This window comes from Alexandromys fortis, unplaced genomic scaffold (genome assembly GCF_014885135.2).
Source record: "Alexandromys fortis isolate MF-2015 unplaced genomic scaffold, M_Fortis_MF-2015_v1.1 scaffold_111, whole genome shotgun sequence".
In the NCBI taxonomy this organism is placed as follows: domain Eukaryota; kingdom Metazoa; phylum Chordata; class Mammalia; order Rodentia; family Cricetidae; genus Alexandromys; species Alexandromys fortis.
Window position 1 is genome coordinate 4,157,567 of NW_026067996.1, and position 20,920 is coordinate 4,178,486.

Here is a 20,920-nt window from a genome sequence, read left to right on the forward strand (position 1 = left end):
CATGATCCAGATCCAGATGGCTAACATCACTTTCCAACTGCAAGGGACACTTACCCATAGAAGTCTGGCTTAAAGACTGCAGAAACAAGTGGCTCAGCACACAACATACAGTGGCATTTTTCTGGGCCTCTCCCTTCAGCTATGAATATGAATACCTATCAGTTGAGCATGGTGATATACACCTTTAATCCCGGCATTTGAGATGCCTATGCACAAAACAGAGAGGGAACCTAAACTCAAAGGAATGACAATGATGGCGGGTGCTCTGGAAAGTCTACAATTTCCAACAGAGGCAGAGAGGATGCTCTCATGGGTAATACATGTAGGTAGCATGTTAGTGGCATTTGAAGAACCGACAGCTCTGAAGCTGACTGAACACTAATTGAAGCTCTATCTCTCTGAAATTCTTACTCATATGTATCAACCAATGCTTTCTGGCCATTTGAAACCATTTGAGCTTTTATTATTAATTGTAACCAAAGTATTGTGTTAAAAAAAAAAAAAGCTTTAACTGCTTTAACTATATGACCTCAGTGTAGCCCAGAGCCTCCAAGCATAAAACTCCAAGTAAAGCGATTTCCCAGGGGCCTAGAGAGATTGATTGCTCAATGGTTAAGAGAACATAATACTGTTCTTGCAGAGAACCTGGGTTCAGGTCCTAGCATCCCCAACAGGCACCTCACAATACCTGTTACTCCAGTTCCAGGAGATGAACAGACCCCTTTGCCCTCTGAAGGCCACTACATACATGTGGTGCACATAAACTCACATAATCACATAACATTAATAAACAAATCTTTTTTAAAAAGGTATTTTTTTCCAACCATCCAAGATACTTATTAGGTGTTGGGGGTAAGACAGACAACAGAAAAAACACTATGCCTAGCCTCATGGAAAACAACTGTTCTAAACAATAGTTTAGGGAAACCTGCATGCTACCATAAACTTCTTTAAGGAACACTTTGATGGGTAAATGGAATGATCAGAAAAAAAAAAAACACAAATATCAAAGTTCAAATTAGGAATAATCAAACCAAAGTGTCACTCCAACCACGTATCAGAGCAGCTTAACAGGACAGCAAATCACGCATGACCATCCTTGCCGTCAGGAATGGTGCTGTTATTTGTACTATTCAGTATGAGAGGCATTCGCCATGCGTGGCCTCCTAGACTTGAATTCATTCTATGTACATAAAATCTCAAGTTCAGTTCCTCAGACACACGAGTAGCCACAGGATGCAAAGAATAGCCAAACATCGCAGTCTGTTCTACTGGGCAGCAGTCTTTCCTCCGGAGGACCATCTCTGTTTTAGAACGGCAAATGTACAGTGGAGGGAAAGGGTCCCAGACATTACAGACGGATGCTAGAGTCAGTCTGTAACTGTAAAGCAAGAAAACCATCTACATACTCTTTTATAGACATCTCCAAATAGGCAGCTCCCTCAAATAACTCAGTTTGCCTTCCCATTGTTGCTGCCTTCTCTAAATCAATGTGTTTTCAAGTGTACACTGGGGTCTGCTACCACCATTTATCAGGAAATTAGAATTGGAAAACCAGCACTGTAAAGCCTAGAGCTTCAAACTATGGCCTTCCCACCATCAACCGGAACTGTTTTCACGCCACGGCTGCATAGAACACCCACCCCAACCCCTAGATTCTCATTGCATACTGTCTAAGCTGAAACTGTGTTATCCCCATGCCCAAAATGATCCTTGCCGATTCTGAATCAGGGGTTGTTTTGGGGACCACTCTTTGGAACTGGACACAAGGATTAGGCTATAAAGCTCAAGTTAGAATAGCTAATGGAGCTACCCCTCCAGAAGCCTAGACCTTGTAGCGTGCCCCCAGGAAATTCTGATGCAGGCTGTGCTCACCTGAATTCAATACGCCAGCCCGTGTTTCCAAAGCTGATCATTTTCTTCAGGTATCCAGGCCTACGATGCTATCAGCAGCGTTCAGATGGGTAGCCATGCCCGGTAACAGGCACACAGGTCCACACACACGTGTCCCCAGCCTCTCCTAAATCCCTCTTTGCCCTTGTGAGTTCAGAAAGCAGAGTGAGTCGTCATGTTTTATTAAACCCCATGGATAAGTTCCGTCTACCAACAGTCTTCAAGAGTAACAACCAGAAATTATATCACCATCAATGGTTTCTTCTCACAATTATCTTTTTTTTTTTCAAGATAATTTCTTTCACAGAGAATGGTTTGAGCTTCCATTTTTAGCTAAAATATCACAGAAACTGATTCACACTGCACAAGAAAGCTGAGTCTCTTCTTCCTTATGTCAGTCTTCCCAAAGAGTTACAGAGACACAAACAGGCAACAGCTACGGGGATGGCTCCTTTACTGGCTCTTCTATATGAGCACACCAACACTGAGATAATGTCCTGTGCTTCCAAAGGGGCTTTCTTTCTTTTTTTAGTTTGAAAAGAAAAATGAAGTTATTCCAATGACAAATTCCGCTCACAGATTCCAGTGGGGGAAAGCCAGGACACCTCGGGATGCAAGCATCTGAAATGATAGGCTAGTCTGGTGTTCTTTGTTGGCATGAATGATTACTATGTTCCTCCCATCTCTTAATTTTTGCCTCTCACAAACTCAAGTGCAAAAATCCCAAAGTAACCTAGCTTTTGACCATGTGTTAGCAATTTAGAAAAGGAACCTACTGTCTCAGTCACCTACTGTATTGCTGCTGTAATATCCCAAAATAAGCAATCCTGAAGCTTCAGAGGCATGGCACAAAATGGATTAATTACATATTCACCCGAGATTCTCCCGGGATCAGTGGTTTTAGAGTCTTAGTTGTAACAAATGAGGTTTCCCATAGACAGTGCAGGTGCTAAACTTCAGATCAGCCCTCCAGCTCACACAGATTCTTCAACAAAGACAGATGGGCAGAAATTCTACCAAAGATCACACAGCCCAAAACAAGAATGACAATGTATGCACTGCGTACTACAATACATCTTTGAGCATTTCAAAGTAGCCGACTAAGGCCAAATTTCATGCAGGGATGGGGACATCTGTGTGCCACAAACAAGGCTTTGAGAACACAGGAAGTTTGCCAGACCATACAAGAGTCTCAATTTGAAAACGTCTCTTAGTTCTGTCTTATGCATGAAGTTCTAAATTACAGATAGACTGTCCTACCTAAAATCTGAATTCCTAGACAGTCTACCAAAATGTTCCATCCTGATAGGGGTACAGAGGGAAGCAAAGGACCAATGAAGCAAAGAACACACACACACACCAAACACAAACCAAATCCACATGAGTCTTAACTCTGCATTGGCTTTAACTACCAAATGCACCGTTTTGATCTTGTAGTGGAACTTCCCTTACTTGGCTACTTGATAGAAAAAACATATTAACTAAGCTCTGGTCTGAAATACTGAGTCCTGTTCCTCAGCCTTGTGCAGCAAAGCTGGGGCTCAGCATGAATTATGTAATGCAGAACAATCCGTTATGCAGGCAGGAAAGCAGCAAGGGCTACAGCTTCCAAAGCACAAAATTCTACCCTGTAACAATGGCACTGCAGAACAGGGCCCAGAAGTTCACCAACTTCTGACAGCGTATCTATTTACTGTTGAAGGAAAGGTTAGAATCCTGACTTATCTTTAGAATATCCAAAAATGATGGTACCAGGCACTTTCCTTTACTATTTAAAACTTCTAAGCCAGAGAGACAATTCAATTGTTTAAACCACAAGGACTTGAATTCAATTTTCAAAGCCACATTTAATAAAAAAGGAAAATGTAAAACCATGTGTGGTGGTTTGAAAGAAAAAGGCCCCCAAAGAGAGTAGCCCTAGGAGGTGTGACTTTGTTGGAGTAGGTGTGGGGTCGTTAGAAGAGGTGTGTCACTGTGGGGGTGGGCTTTGAGGTCTCATGAATGCTCAAATACCACCCAGTGTCTCAGACCACTTCCCACTGCCTGCAAAATGTAACTACCTCTCCAGTATGTCTGCCTGCACAGCACCATGTCCCACCATGATGATAATGGACTGAATCTCTGAACTGTAAGCAAGCCATCCCAGTTAAATGTTTTCTTTTCTAAGAGGTGCCGTGGTCATCGCGTCTCTTCACAGCAATAGAAACCCTACCGAAAACACCATGTATGGTGGTGTGCTTGCAATTCCAGTAATGGAGAAGCAGAAACAAATGTTGGGGAGACAGAGAATGACAAACAGGTTAGTTCAAGGCCAGTAAGAACAGCTTTCTCAAAAACAAAGTAGAGATGGATAAAGGGTCTTGATGATCAAGTGTAAGGACCTGAGTTCAGATCCCAAGCACCTACATAAAAACCAAGACATGCCTGCCACATGCCTATAACCTCACCACTGTGGAGGGGTGGAGAAGAGGAGACAGAAGGACCACTGGGACTGGCCAGCCAGCAACCAACCTAGCTACAGATTCGGTACAACTGTCTCAAGGGATACTGTGCACTGGCGCACGGGCAACACATGCTCACACATATAATCACACATCACACATGCAAATACTACACACATGAAAGGAAGGGAAAATGTAGATAGGGCCTGTCTTAGAGTTTCTATAGCTGTGATGAGACACCATGACCGAAAGCAACTTGGGGAGTTTCTTTTGCAGACACTTCCTAATCACATTTCATCACAGCAGGAAGTCAGAGCAGAAGAAACTCAAACAGAATAGGAACTAGGAGGCAGGAGCTGATGCAGAGGCTATAGGAGTACTGCACACTGGCTTACTCCTTTTGGCTTGCTCAGCAGCTTTCTTATAGAAACCCAGGAACACCAGCCCAGACTTGTCCCCATAGACAATACTGGGGAATAAGCCCTCCCCCATCAAACACTAATTAAGAAAATGCCCTACAGGCTTGCCTACAGCCCAATCTTATAGAGACATTTTCTCGATTGAGGTTACCTCCTCTCTGATAGGTCTAGCTAGTGTCAAGTTGACACAAAAAATAGCCAGCACGGTGATTGAGAAACAACACACAATGGTATCCTCTGGTACATACTTGCCCGCATCCCCACACCCACATACAAGTATACACATAGGCATGCACACCAGTCCTAAGCAGCAAACACAGAGCTCGCTCATCCTTTTATTTATAAGGCTATACATTTCACAGTGAAATCATCTCTAAGCAGAAAATAGATTCTATTCCCACACTGGGAATTCAAATCCATATGAATGTCAATTTCAAGATGTGATTTTTGCACCCAGTTCTAAGTTTCAGCAGACCAGGGCCCTGAGACAGAATATTCCAAAGATTATAATCAGCTGTCAAAATATACTCTCTCCCCAGTTCTTCTCAACTGGAATTGGAGAGCTGTCACCAACCGGGCCTCAGTGAACCTACATGGACAAGTTCTCGTGCCAAACTAAACCACTTCCAGAATGTATTATTCATTTCAACACACATTTCTTGGCGTGTGTGTGTGTGTGTGTGTGTGTGTGTGTGTGTGTGTGTGAGCTGGTCAACATCCTGGGCTCTCAAAACACAGACATAAGAAGTATGATTGCTACTCTTAAAAAGAGATGAGATGTGACAGGCACCGATGAGAGAGACTCATACATAGAGGGAGCACTGCGAACTCGTCATGAGAGAGCCAAATATGGCTCCCAGATGCGCTCTATTTGCTTCATCCGGGTTTTCAAAAGAACTTTGAGCCAACATTTAAAAATTGGTGAAATTCATGTCTTTAAAAATTCCAAGCTTTTGTGGTTTCTTGAACTTGAAAAGAGCTAATGGCCCTGGATCAACATTAGCACACACCACGTGGCCACAGCAGATCAGACTCCCTTCTTTTTGAATGTGGAAAGCCCTTACAGTCGACCCCAGTCTCTACCACTCCAAATCCTTCATACAATCTCAGAACGTGAGCTCATCATGATTGCTATGAAAAATAATTCTAGCAGAAGGTATTGGGCATGACAAGCAAGGTCAAAGAAGACAGGGTTCTCATAAACACATTCGAAGGCTGTAACTTGATTCCCAGCTACAAAGAAATATTCACAGGAGCTCACAAAACTAATTCTAGACATTTGTTAAAAGAAAATAACCAAACAAGTTCGCTAAAATATACATACATAGAAGGACATTCATCAAAACCATGTATAAAACATGGAACAAGTGAAAAGTATGTAAATGTTCATATTCAAAGCGTGAAAACATACTATACAGCGACCAAAGCAGATCAGGTAGCCATTGTGATGTTTAAATAAATATATATGTGTTTAAAATTTTTTCTTAAGTCCACAGACACAGCAGGCCACAGAGTTAACCCCAAAATGAAGAGGCAGAGACAGGCAGATTCCCGAGTTTGAGGCAGCATCATCTACATACTAAGTTCTGGTTTGTCTGGGGTGTTTGTTTGTTTGTTTTAAGGCCATGATATTTTTATTAGGCACAAAGTTCCACAAAGTACTATTATACAATTTCTTTTTAGTAAGAAGAAAGTATTTGTGTGTGTGTGTGTGTGTGTGTGTGTGTGTGTGTGTGTGTGTGTAAGCATGAATAGATAGATAAAAATACAAAGTTAACACATACATTTCTCTGGGATAGAATATTAGTCATGTGCATACATTTTCTTTCCACATTAACATCTTTCTGTATTCTACACATTGTTTAAATGTGAAAAAATGAGACAAACAGATGATAGATTGATATAGATCAATGGGCGGATGTATGGGTGGATGTACAGATCAACTATATATAATAATCAATAGTTATATAAGATCACAATGGCATTTGAATTTTTAAAAGATTGATGTATATACTTTTTATTAAAAAGATAAACTACACATGCTCCAACACCAAAGAAAGTTATTTTCACAACCTAAGCCTTGAATTCTTAACCAAGGCACACAGACTGAAGCAGGCTGATAGCTGGGGGAGAAAGTGAGCCCACTCCATCAGATGGAAATTCCAAGGCCTTGCCAAGAATCCAGGTGGTTAGATACCGGATCTATTTAAATCAGGCCAAAGTGGTGCCTCCCATGGCCACACCACATAAGCACTGCTGCTTACATCTGGCCAGAATAAAGGCATGCTAAGACCTCCAACACAATTAATTCAATATTTTCTCCACAGTTCAAAATGCTGTAACAACTGGCAGACAACCATCTTAAATCATCACAGAAAAGTCAGACATATGGCTAAGTATATTTAATATGTTTTAAAAATAAAAAGTGGATTTCCTCGCCAACAAGATCTTAGGCAAGAATTTATGTAAAAATCATGTCTAGTTTTTAACCCTCTGAACATTTCAGCAGAGATTCCGAGTACCTGCACAGAGCAAAGATTCTACAATACACAAAACAAGGATGCTTCCTACAAGAAACACATATGCAGCGAAGAAGACAGTCAGGCAGATTTACAATTACAAGGCACAGGCATGGAAAACAGTACCAAGGAGGAAGGAAGCCAACAGAATTAGTGACATAAATCATAAGGAGCAGGCGCCTATGGCAAATAAACAGAGATGCTTGAGGATATGTCTTAGCACATTCTGATTTCTGACTGGCAAATTTGGGAGAATGCTTTTTTTTTTTATTTCTAGAACTATCTTCAGGGAGATCACTAAGCATATCGTACTGTGTCTGACACCTGTCTAAAACATGTACTTTCACGTTAATCCCCAACAGAAGGACATGAGGGCCCCAGATATTTGTAATGTGGAAAATCAAGGTAGCCAGGTAGAACCAGCTTGATGTAAGCTTGAGCCTGGCTGTCAGGGACTAATGTGACCTCTCATGGCTAGGAGGAGAATAAGATAGTACACCCAAGCAAACTCTCTAACCCAAGACTCAGAAAAGTTCAAAGGCATTATCATCACTGGTCTACCATTCCTAACTCAGACTCCCAGTCTCTCGAAGACGAGATACCTCAGAGCGGGCTTTCTCAACCCCAGCCTCAGTGATAGTTTTGATAAATTTCTTGTACATTGCAAGTTGTTTAGCAATTTTCCTAACCTCTATTTAGTAGGTGTCAATATCACCCAAAGGACTAGGCACCCCAAAGGACTAGGCACAATTCTACCCAGTGAAGAACTACGGCCTTAGGGGAACTCAATGTGCAGGGTTTCTACTTTTCCACTAAAAATTAACACAGCTGATTATGATTACTGACATTATCTCGTGTAGTCCTCACGGTCACCATAGTAATTTGCTTATGTATTGCCGTGACAAAACAGTGGCCAAGAGCAACTTGAAGAGAAAAGGGTTTACTTGGCTTATAGGTTAGGCCATCACCAAGAGAAGGCAAGGCATGAGTCTAGAGGTAGAAACTGGAGGAGAACTACAAGCTGGCTTGCTCAGCTACCTTTCTTATACATCTATCTTCCCTGGGATAACTGCCAGGAATGGGGCAGCCCTCCCCCATCAATCATTAATCAAGGAACTGCTCCACAGACAGGTCCACAAGCCAATCTGATGAAGACAATTTCTCAACTGACACGCCCTCTTCCTAGATATGGCTAGGTTTGTGTTGAGTTAGCGAAAACTAACTATGGCAGCCACCCTACAGCATAGGCATTACTCACTTTGTCATCTGAGAGCTGACGTTCTGCCAGTTAACAGGGAAGAAGACGAGACTGGACTTGCATCCGTGCAGACTGACTTCAAACCTACATAACTAACCATTAAGCATCACTACCTCCCCAGACATTTTTAGGTATGGGAGCCCAGACATGGTAGCAGAAAAAGCAGAGAACCTTGGTGGTCACAATCTCAAGGATCACGGATGATGACACTGGCCTGCCCAGCACCAATGAGGAACCTGCCATCGCTCCAAACTTTATCACAACCTGGGACCTCAGAACAATCATTAGGACTGGCTCCTCATCCATGTGTATAGATGCAGACCTCCAACAAACACATGGGAAATCTACAGGCTTCCTTCCTACTTGTCTGAATCAATCCTGCAGAAAGAGCACATGAACCATACAGAAAGGTGAGGGCTGTTTCTAAACTTGAAAAGCTCCCACAGAGAGCTATGTACCAAAATCTCCACTCCCCACTGGAGAAAAAAAAAAAAAAAAAAAAAAAAACAACTTTCTTCTCCCTAAAGCATCTTCAAATGGGGAACAATAAAAGAAGCCAACACTTTCTGAGCATTGACTCTGTGCAGGCCCAGAGCCATGTTCCATTCTCAGACTCTTATTCCTCCATCGGCCCTACAGAGTGTCTTTATCATCTCCATTTTCAGAGAGGCGATCATGGCTCACAGAGGTCCGTGCCTCCTCACGCCCAGCTGCAACATTAGCCAGACTGAGTCTAAAATCGTAATTACAACACATCAATTAATTGCTATTTGTGGATTAGTCTACAATCAGATTGAGTCTAGTTAATACTGCATAGAGCAATAATTTTTGAAGCATGGCTTATCATCAGTATATAAGCAAGTGCCTTTTTAATTGCACCATCATACCACTGTCCATAAAGAGAGCTGCGAGCCTTGTTTCCCAACAAACTCAAAGATTAGTCTTACTGCAGAAAACATTAACGGTGCCTCTATTAAAAGCACACACAATCCACTCTGCTACACTAACAGTAGGCTTGATACCTTAGCAATGAGAATATAATTGTCTTACATAACTCGTTCTCCCAACACTAGAGATAGTTACAGAGAAGGCACATAGGGCGAGCCAGCAGGAAGAACCTCTCACCAACCACAGGAGCAGTGAAAAGGCTCACAAACTTCCCTGATGTACTCAGCAAGGGGCTGTTGCCCTAAACCCAGAATTGATCCCTCAGCAATGTGACTTTTGTAAACACCTGGTTGACACCTCGCCTCCACCTACTCCTGTTTTCTAGGACCACCTCCCAGATAAGCAATTCACATTGGACTAATCCCTGGGGAGGCTGTGAGAGGAGGACTGCCTTCAGTCTGAGGCAACTTTACTGGCCACATAGGCAAATTTGAGCAACAATGAAAGAATGTTCCAAGAAAATAAAACTTAAAAATGCTAATCTCAGATGTGCTCCTAGAAATTCAATTTAAGATACACATAACGGAAGACAGACTGAGGTCAGTGACTTGGGCAGTCAATGAGTTCCTCGGGTAGTTCTAGTGGAATAAAGTCTCATTTTATAGATCAACCACCTGGTGACCCTAGGTATTGCCACCACAAAAATCCAGCATTCAATTAGCCTTAAAATCAAGAATCTCCTTCTAAGATGGAAAATGCAAGTTAAGTACAACTTTATCTTTGACCCCAAGAAGATTCTAGCATATTCCATTCTCCTATGCTTGGCAGGAGACAAAGGACTAAATGTATTTCCTATAAAAACCCATAATCCCAAGTCTGATTGAAATGGGCTAGACGTGCTGTCTTCAATAATAGTTCTGAAGCCCATCTAACTCTATTCAGCTCCGGTCAGAGAGGGATCATTAAGAGTCACACAAAACTTAATGCAGACCATCATGAATTATCCACATTTTCATAATCTGCAGAGACAACTGAGCTCGAGAGCTACATTCTCATCCTAAATTTGACAGTAAACAACAAATATATGAACAAGTACTGCACAGCAAGCACCCTCGGTACCAGGGAAACAGCATCAATGAGGAACCAAACAAACCCCGCTCTCTTGGAATTTATATTCTACAGGCAACATACTTAAGCGATCTGCTTATTCCAGAGTCAAACGAACACAAAAGGGAGGACCACAAAATGACAAGTGTCATGGACTTCGTTTGAAATCATGTGTCAGAGGAAACTGTTATATGCCCAAATCCACAAAGTCCCCCAAAAGCCAACAAGAAGACCGAGTCCCGTATGTAAAAGCAAAGAGCCTTTATTTTATGCAAGTTTGTAAACTCGGTCTCTCCGCACGTCCAATATATTGGAATAAACGGAGAGCCCACGAACTCAGTTAGAGTTGGGTTTTATAGTAATAAAGGTAGGGGTGAGGGGTTTCTGAGGTTCAGGACCCCTGATTGGCTGCATTTGTCTGGGGTGTCCTGGTGAGTGTGTGCTGGCAGGTGATCCTATCTACAGCAGTTGGAATGTTAGGCATTTCCTTTGGATGGTCTGTTCCGGGTGGTGCTCAGGTAATCTTAGTTTATGGTCCTTCCTGCAGCCAGGTATTGCTGCAGGGTAAACTACTGAGACTCAGGCCTCCATTAAACTTGTGGATGGCTGAGTCCTACTCTGGCAGGTGATAATGGTTGGAAGTAAAGAACTTCCTTTGGGTAATCTGTTCATATTTATCTTATCATGGCTGGCTCTACAGAAACCTCACTGAGAGGGTGACATCTAAGAAAGGCTTAAAGTTCATGAAGGAGCCAGTCTGACAGATGTGTAGGTGACGACCTGCATACTGGGCAGGGATAGAGAAGCGATGTCAAGAGCCAGATCACACAAGCCTTGGAAGTTTCCCTATGAACCTTACCTTTGCCTCTGAGATGGGGACTACAGGAGTGAGCGTCAGTCATGGACTGCTCTACTATTTAACTACTGAACTAGAAAAGTAGATGATCACTATTTTAATCATAAGAAACATTATTTAAATACATTTTCTAATTGTATTTCATGCCTACAGAAAAGTGAGACGCAGAACACAGCAGAGCTTTCCTAAGAGACCCAGACTACAAAGCAGAAATCAACAGACAGAGCCAACCTTGACATCCATGGGCATCAGCTGGGGAACCAATGAAAAGAAACCACAACAAACAATACACAATGCAGACACCCATGGAGTGCAGCTCGGCAAAGCTCCGGGGCCCATAAGAGACGTGGCAAGGTTATGGTGCGTGTATACGCGAGGACTACAGCCAGGCAAAGATTCGCTCACCTACTTTTTAAGACATGAATGTCAGCCCTTAACAAATCTGACAGCCTTTATTCTTAGTGTATACAAAATTCAGCATATCCTGTTACACATATATACACACTCAAGGAAAGGACCACTGACATCACAGGGTGATGTTGTGCATTAAATAACCACTGTTTATAGAGCAACATCCTTCATGTAAACCCCTGTGGTGAGGAGATGTCAGAATGTTTTCTCTTATAAACCACTTAATTCCCCTTGGTGGATATCATCAATTCTGCTATCCGAGACGAGCGGGATACTGAATGCCGACAAATGCAGCGAGCCAACTGTATGCCACTGCCTCATAAGGTCAAGTTAATCTATTTTAAATGCCAAAGGGTGGTCACAAGCAACAACACACAGCTTGGGCTGCCTGTCCTTGCACTATTTCCTTCCTATAAAAGCCATGGAAGTATTCCTCAAAATAAACTAAAAAATACGCCTCTGAGAAGGGTCTTTTGGCACCAAGAACAAAAATAGACTGATTTTTGAAAGTTTAAGTTAAAAAAAGATATATAAACAGAGTATAATTTAAGAGTGAGAGAAAGGACTGGAGCTGTTTTTGTAGCAAAGAGTCTATTTGCTGGTGGTGAAGATAAATAAATAGATCCTGTTCACAGAGAAAAAGCCTCAGTAAAACAGAGGTAAAACATCACTCGCAGATGCTGGCTCAGAGCAGAGCCCAAATGACCTGAGCAGGGAACCTCTGCCTGCTGAGCATCTGAATTTTAAATCTAAAGACTGTTTAAATTTCAGTTACTAGAGTCAACAAGCAGAAATACTTGAATATAACTCATCAGGCTTTGACAACCGTTATTGCCCAGAATAAACTAACAAATACTGGGAGTCAGCTAACTGGAAGAACTGGTGATGGGTGAATGCAGTAGGATTCTAAATAAGAAAGGATGGAAAGAGACGGAGAGAAAAAAGGCAGAGACCACAGCTGGCCTAGCTGCACACTTATCTGAGACCATCACTGGGACACACACCCTCTAATCCCAGCACTCAGGAGGCTGAGGTAGGCAAACCTCTGTGAGTTCAAGGGCAGCCTGGTCTACACAGAGTTCCAGGTTAGCCAGGGCCACACAGTGAGACACTGTCTCAGGAAACAACTCTTGGCAAGAAGAAACCATGGGAAATGTCCTCTTAGGCAGAACACATTTCAGTGAGTACCTATTTAGTGAATGCCGGGCAGAGTTTTAGGCACTGGGACTGAGGTGAGTAGAGGTGGGCTTCTTGTTTTCACAGGAGAGAAGGACACAGAAAGAGCCAGGCCTTGTAAACCGGTGACGACAACACGGCAGGAAAGGGGGTGCCCCTTGACTCAGGGTTGTTACCATCCATGCTTACAGTGGTGTCCGACAACAGCTCAGACTGGACTAAGAAAGCCAACACTATGCGCCTCTTCCCAGTTCCAGTTCTGCTACAAGCCAAGGTCTCCCCACTAGCACCAAGATCTGAGGAAGAGGGTCAGCGAGGCAGCTCAGCAGGGAAGGTGCTTGCTGCTAAGGCTGATGACCTAAGCTTGATCTCCAGAACTCACACAGTGGAAGCAGCAAACTCCCTCCCTCGAGTTATCCTCTAGCTCCACAAGTGCACCATGGCACACTTGTGCATGCATTACACACACACACACACACACACACACACACACACACACAGCGGAAACCAGGAGGAGGACATGAGGAATGAACACGAGCCAATGAGCGACTCTTTGAAGACTCAGTAGTAATAAAAACCACTGGGCATGAGAGATCCATGGCTGCCCTTGCGGCACCTATTTCAGTCAGGGGGGGCTGTAACTTCCACGCGCTCCAACACTCTAGCCTCTGCAGACGCCCGCACTCACATGTATGTGCCCACACACGGACAAACAGGCTTAACTAAACTTCAAAAAGGAGGGAAAAGCCAAGCACAGCTTTGCACACGTGTAATCCCAGCACACAGGAAGGTGAGGGCAGAAGACTTCCATACAGCCCGGCTACATGGTGAGTTTAACAGCAACAGAGCAACACAGTGAGACACGGACTGAAGAAACATGGGAAGTCAGGTAATGTATGGTTCTGTGGGTGAAGAGATTCACTGCACACACCTGGAACCCGGAGTTCAATTCCAGAGAAAACAATGGTAAAGAGTGAACCAGACTACACAAAGTTATCCTCTGCCCATATGTGGCATACGTAGGCTGTGGCATGCACATGTCCCCACATACACATCCCACAAACACACACACAAAATACATAAATAAACAAAATAAAATTTTAAAAAGCCAAGAGAAAAAGGAATCTTAAAAAGGGGTTGATTGGAAACAATCTGAGAGAAAGGATGCAGACCAGGCATTGGCAGGCAAGGGAAAAAAAAAAAAAAAAAAACAAGAAAGGCACACAGTGCATTTTGAAATGAAGGGAAAATGGTCACGGAATTATTTTAAGTGTGCTGCTCGTATATTCCGATTCACCAACACAAGCACATAACACCAAACCAAAACAGAGGAATAAAGCCTGCACCCAGAACATGTCCAGCTCTAGGAGGCACAACCCCCTCACCCTATGGTGAGAAAGGTTTGTGCCAATGTTTGAATTTAAATTGTGTCTTATTTATTCTCATACTTGCCTTAAGAAGAGAGTGGAAGGACAATTTCAGTTCCTGAGTAATTTGCAAAACCACAAACTCATCCACAAAAATATGAAAAAGCGTGACCTATAATATACTCTTTGAGAAACTGCAATCAGACCATTTTAAACCTCGAGTCTGAGTCATTTGTGGCCCAGAGTTTCACGAGAACAGTGGCTCTGAAGGGAGGCAGTGGATCCTAAGGGAGGCAGTGGATCAGAAGGGGAGGCAGCGGATCCTAGGGGAAGCAGCGGATCTAAAGGGAGGCATACCCACTTACACCTGGCACTGAGAAATTTTTTTAAATCCACAGAGGTGACTTTGCAATACCTGCCACACCTTGTTCTGGAACAGAAGGTCACCACCTGCCTGTCTTCCCCATTTCAAGCTATATCCTAGGCCAATAATTCAGAAAACTCCCTTGGGGAGCCCCATGCCCAAAGTTTCCAAGTCAGAAGCACCTTGGGAGGCAGATTTCCATTCCTGATTGCTTAGATCTGCTAGTTGGGGAACTCCAATTTCAGACCCAGAATCCCAGGCTCTGGAATGGCACTGGGCTATGCTCTCCTCTACCTCTGCTATATCAGCAGGGCTCTTAGCAAAGCTACCCAACCTCTCTAAACCCACGTTTCCAAGATCTGAGTCAAGTTCAGAGGATTAATGAAGAGAATGACCACAAAGAGCTAGGCTGGCCGGCCTGACAAATTCTGTCTTCTAGTTTTACTCTGGTGCTAAGGTGTGAACCCAGGACTCACATGCACTAAACACACACTGGCCTGGCAAATTCCAATGTGAGAACTTAATAAAAAAAAACTAGCTACCTCCTATTTAACATTTCTGTAATCACTTTCTTTCCCTAAAACACTAGAATGATTAAAATTCAACATGGACATGATTAAAGACTGGCAAGGATAGAAAATAACCAAAACATTCATAGCGGCTTGGTGTGGAACAGTCAAATGTGCACTAGAAACAAAAGCAAAATGCACACTAGCGAATACTATGCAGCAATAAAAAGGGAACCACAGCCGGGCGATGGTGGCACACGCCTTTAATCCCAGCACTCAGGAGGCAGAGGCAGGCGGATCTCTGTGAGTTCGAGACCAGCCTGGTCTACAGAGCTAGTTCCAGGACAGGCTCCAAAGCCACAGAGAAACCCTGTCTCGAAAAACCAAAAAAAAAAAACAAAAAAAAAAAAGGGGGGGGGGGAACCACAGAAGGAAATACACAGCATGAGATCTCCAAAACCTCCTGGGTGAGAAAGACACCACAGTATATAATCAGTAGTGAGCAATCTGAATACAAGCCTTATGTGAGAGGAACCAGCACTTTGCTGGGAGTTGATTAACTGAGAAGAAGTGTGAGGGGAATTTCCAGGTAATGGAAATAGTCTCTATCTTCATTTAAATGATGGGAATGTGAGAGGGTACATGTGTCAATCACATGCCAAAAAAAAATGTGTGTAGATGTCTGTATATATCAGTTTAAAAGTTTATTTAAGTTCTTTTTTAAAGATCTAAATTCTGCTATAGGTGAATAATATGCACATAAATCTAACTAACATATGTATATTTACAATATTTTTAGGCATTTTATGACCAACAACTGCCCTCTACACTGAAAATGAAGAAACTCCAGCCTAGTGGGTCCATTTAGTCTGGTTCACCATCCACTCCTAGTCCATATGCTACCATATACTATAGACTACTTTGGTTCACAAGTCTCTCCAGAGAACTGCCATGCAACAGAAAGAGTACAATCTTCTCACACAAGACTGTGACATTTCCACACAGACAAGTAGTACCCAGAGTAACTGTGTCCCTGCAAGGAGCTAACTGGAAAGGGAAACCCCATAAAAATATCATTTCTTCCCATGGGCCACCATTATCTACCTGGTACAATAGGACACAGTAACAAAGAAAGTCAGACACAAATAAATCCTACAATTTAAATCACTTTGGAAACATGAAAAGGAAGACTGTTTCCTAGGGCCTTCTTCACTGTAACATCAACATTGGATAAGTTAACTGTGCCCATGTAATTAGCACACGCAACAGTATTCATAATGCAGTGGATTCCGAGCCACTCCTAGCCCATTACAGGCACGTTCAGAAGCACAAATCCACTCTCCCTTGTGAACACTTCTGTTGGCAAAAGATAGTCCTAAGGGAAGGAGCTGACTCTTGGAGGCACTACAGAAACTGTCAAATCCACAGGCATCTTTCCCCAGCTACAGTGAAGCAGACAGACAGACAGACAGACAGAGAATCTTTGCTAAGCAGTGGAAGAACTCAGTTTCAGGCAGTTTTTTGCCCACAAGTTTTAGGACCCATTAATCACCCCAGAGTCCCTACAGGATGAGAACTCTTTCTGCTAAGTGGCCCTGAACTCAAACCTAATGGTGCTCCCAATAAATGTCTGACATAGTATTTTCTCAACGGCTCTACCAACTCATAATCACCAGGGTGACTGGCATTAAATTCCGAGCTGGGATAGCTAAACGACTGCTCAAATTCCACACTATGACAACAACGATAGCTCGCTTCTACCGAGCACTCGACGGTGAACCAACACTATTCTGCACACTTTCTGTTACGACTTTTATGAGAAACTCATAAGGAACGTATTCATTAGGCAAGGCCAAATAGCAAGACCAGCCCCTGGCTCCCAACACGACTGATAGGCCCAGCTACTAGGCTACCCACACACATACTGCAGCCCGGCTCAGGTCATCTGGAAGAGGCCTGCTGCTGAGAGGAATGGCTCAGCCCAGCCTTTCCTTTGACACATTTCCTTCAGCTGCTGCCATCCTGACAGGAACATATGGCAACTTTTCAGCACATTCAACTCTGCCACCTCCTCTGGTGCCTTCATCTGGGAGAACCTGCGTCACTGCACTGGGGTGCAGGAGGGATCCCTTTAAGCACTGCAGTCATTCTCCGATGGCCAAACAGAGAATCAGCCCGCCGCTCAGACCAAACTGAGAGTGACTAGCGTACCCCTGCCAGGAGGCATCTAAAGCATCTTGACGGAATCCATTTCAACCCTACAGACTTCTGGGGGAGGAATTTGCGTTCCCCTACCCCAAAACTCAATCCCTAAAAGTCATCCCCAAAAGTCCCTCCTCCTCCTTGCTTAACAGAAAAGGCTCATAAACTTTTAGTAGTCCTGTGACCTTGGGCAAATCACTTACTGAAGGTCAGTGCCGGCTTACTAATTATAATATAGGACTTACAAAACAAGTCGATCGTACAGCACTGCTGTGAATCAGAATGAGATAACGCAATTAAACCACTTTCCAGAGAGGCTCTCACACAAAGTACGCTAACAATGAACTGTAACTATCAACAATCATCTTCAATAAGGACGAGGGTGCAGGAGGAGGAGGAGGAAGAGGCGGCTGGGTAAACTTGGACTAGATTCGCGCCAAGAGCTAAACACCCCTTCCCCCACTGTAGGTCTCCACAAGGAGGAGACACAGACGTCACCCCGCTGTGGGGTGAATGCAGCCTCTGCAGGCGGCCGGATTAGGAGTCCCCAGGGGGTCATAACCGAGCCCACCTGAAGGGGTGGCAGGGTGACAGTAATTTTGTGCTGCGAGAGGTCCCATCAGTCACAAACAGACCCTTTTCCACGACCAGTTTTGGGAACATAAGCAGTGCCAAGAGAAAACGCAACCAGCTCCGTGAGCTTAAGCATCTCATAAAGGACCGGGGGAAGCGTCCACCTTTGCCCTGCCCCAGTCTCCCAGATGCCTCAATGTGCAGACGAGGCTGCGCAGCACTAACCAGGCAGCTGCGCTGAGAAGTTGGCCAAGCCGACCTGGGAAGCATCTCCGCTTTCCAGAGCAGCTCCAGCCCCTGCCCGCCACGCAGGTGGGCGCGCAGCCCACAGTCTCACAACTTTGCGCGTCTCTGGCCGGGGCCTCAACTTTGGCTCTCGGCATTCAGTGCAAACGGCGCCCCCTCCGGCCGCCCCTCTTTTCTTGGGCGCCCCCCCCCACAAAGGCACGCCCCGTCTTACCTTGTCTGACGGCTCTGAAGGTGACGGCCTCCTTGCAACTGTCGATGACTCCCAGCACGTCATAGCGGGGCAAGCCGGACACCCGGACCCCCTGCACCTCCAACAGCAGTTCACCTTCGGCCAGCTTCGGGCCCTCGCCGCAGCCGGGGAGTCCCGCCACCTCGCCTGCCGCCACCGCCCCCACATACAGAAACTCCCCGTGCTCCGCGCCCCCCAGCACCGTCACTCCCAGCTCGCCCTGGGGTCCTCGCTTCACGATGCACTCGTGAACGCGGCCAGTCCAGTGGTTCTTCTTCTGGATCACTTTCGACATGATGAGTTTACAGTCCCTCCTCAAAAGGAAAAATAATAAAATAAAATAAAAAACTGCTAAAACGAGAGACAGGTGCCCCCACAGCACGAGCCCCCGGCGCGGCGGGCTCACGGGACAAGCATCTCTCCGAGCGCGGGAGCGAGCCACTCGATCCTCGTCGCCCGACTCACTCGCGTTCTCAAGCCATCATAAAACAAACTTTCCGGGCTCCGCCGAGAGCCCTGCACGGGCGCCCGCGAGCTTTGTTTGCATTCCGGTGCCTCCGGGTCCGCGTTCCGGGGCCGATCGCGCTCCCGGGACCAGAGTCCACTCCGGCGCCGCCCGGGCCCGCTCTCTGCTCGGCGGCTTTCTCCACACGCGCCGCGCCTGCTCCGCGCCGGCCGGCCGCTCCTCAGCGCGAGGGAAGCCCTTTCCAAGCTAGTTGCCGGGAGCCCTGGAGACGCGGCGGCGCGGGGCGGGGGTGAGGGGACGCGAGGGAAGTGGCCGCGGCCCCTTTAAGCAGATACAAAGGCTCGGCTTGTTTGGTTACAGTTCATTCTACTCCGCTCGGCGGAGCGCGGCGGCCGGCTGGAGAGGAGACGCGCGCGCATGCGCTCGGTGGCCGCCCGCAGGCAGGCCCGCCCCACTCCTCCTCCTCGAAGGGAGAGATTCCAACGCGCCTCCCGCGGGGTCCTAAGGCCGACCCTCCATTGACGCCAATTTGCTCCTCTCCCTGCACCCCTGGAATTCCTCTTCTCCCCGTGTCGTCCGCTCAGACAGACCCGTTTGGGGAACACGTGTGCGTGCCCCACTCCAGCTGTCTAACTTTTGGAACACAGAGAATCCGGCTTTGGTGATTGCAAATCGTTTCAAACAGGTGGGGGCTGGGAGACGAACTCAGTGCCGGTCTCACTCTCGTGCCTGCGGTTTCCTCGTCGCCCTCGGCCGGTGCCTGGCCACGCCACCGCTCACGCGGCTCCTCAGTCTCCCGCCACATTCCTGCGCCTGCTCCCGCCCAGGGGTTCAAGTCCACACGCGGAGCCTGGCTCTTGTCTCTGTGACCCTAACGACCCGAACCAGCAAGTCCCACACACCCTCTACGCGTCTCTGTCTGTGCCCATCAAACGCACCCACACGTGCGTTCCCACCCTTAAACTTCGGGGCCAACTTTTTAGGACGAGGAGAAAACTGCCAGAGAGTGAGAAAAGCCAAAGGCTAGCGTGGCCTTCAACCCAAGAGATCGCACTAGCCTCTCATTGTCCTTCTAGCAAAGGGGCAGCGGCCAGCCCTCTTTGGCTTCTGGAGAAGCCGAGAAACCGAAAGACTGCTTTGGGGACTAAAGATCACCGCAGGGTGCGAGTCCTGCACACGCACGAGCGTGGGCCACCCCGGAATTTGCCGCCCTGAGGCGGGATGCAGTGATCTGGGCGCTGGCGAGGTTGGGACTGCCTCCATCGCCAAGAGGCCGGCGCAGTAGTGGCCCAAGCAGTTTCTTCTGCCTTTTAGTGATTTCCAAAAAGTTCCTCTTTGGTCACAGAGTTGAGAATCTACTAGATCAAGGGAGTTGCGTTGGAGCCACTTAGGAGGTGAAAATGCCTCTGTGGTGGATTGAAAGAAGTCTGAAGTTCAGAGTCCTCAGGCATCACCGGAGTGACAGTCAGTAAAGGGACCTCTCAGAGCTTTCACAGCAAACCCCCCACAGTTGTTAGGAATAATACATGCGCACTGGAAACTTGCAAAGCAAACAATTGTATGGCGGCATATAAAACTTCAGTCTGAGAATTAGAGGTGGGGGATCGCAGTCCTTACTGCTTGAAGTTAGGGGGTGGAGATAATCCGTCTCTCTAGAACTTTCAAGATACATGCATATATTTAAGCTCTTAAAGCCTTGTTTCTAGAGTGCTTTTCTAAGCTAATGAAAATAAAGGTCTGCTTTTTCACATCTATAATCCGGGCACTTGGGAGGCTGACGCATGGGGATCAAGAATTCAAGGCAAGCCTTAGCTACATATCAAATTCCAGGGTAGCCTGGACTCCACAAGACCCCATCTTTAAAAAGGTAGGGGGAGGTGAAAAAGTCAATACTCCCCTGATTATCTGGGAAAATGAGAGGAATTTCATGTCCAGCCTCTAAGGGATTTTGTGGGGTTTTTTTGTTGTTGTTTGTTTTTCAGTGGTGATGGTG

The 20,920-nt window shown here is 45.5% G+C and overlaps 1 protein-coding gene across 19 annotated transcripts in view; it reads right to left on the minus strand.

Moving 5' to 3' along the window:
• Magi1 (membrane associated guanylate kinase, WW and PDZ domain containing 1) overlaps nucleotides 1–19,442 on the minus strand; it is a 602,777-nt gene extending 583,335 nt beyond the window's left edge. For 6 of the 19 annotated variants that reach the window (XM_050160295.1, XM_050160291.1, XM_050160289.1 and 3 more), the window contains exon 1: nucleotides 18,444–19,368. In XM_050160295.1, the coding sequence (XP_050016252.1) occupies nucleotides 18,444–18,756 (313 nt within the window). In that variant the 5' untranslated portion in view covers nucleotides 18,757–19,368. Of the gene's footprint in view, nucleotides 1–18,443 lie in introns of all 19 variants that reach the window. The other 13 variants (XM_050160294.1, XM_050160298.1, XM_050160293.1 and 10 more) reach the window with 7 other exon arrangements.
• Nucleotides 19,443–20,920: the final 1,478 nt, after the last annotated feature.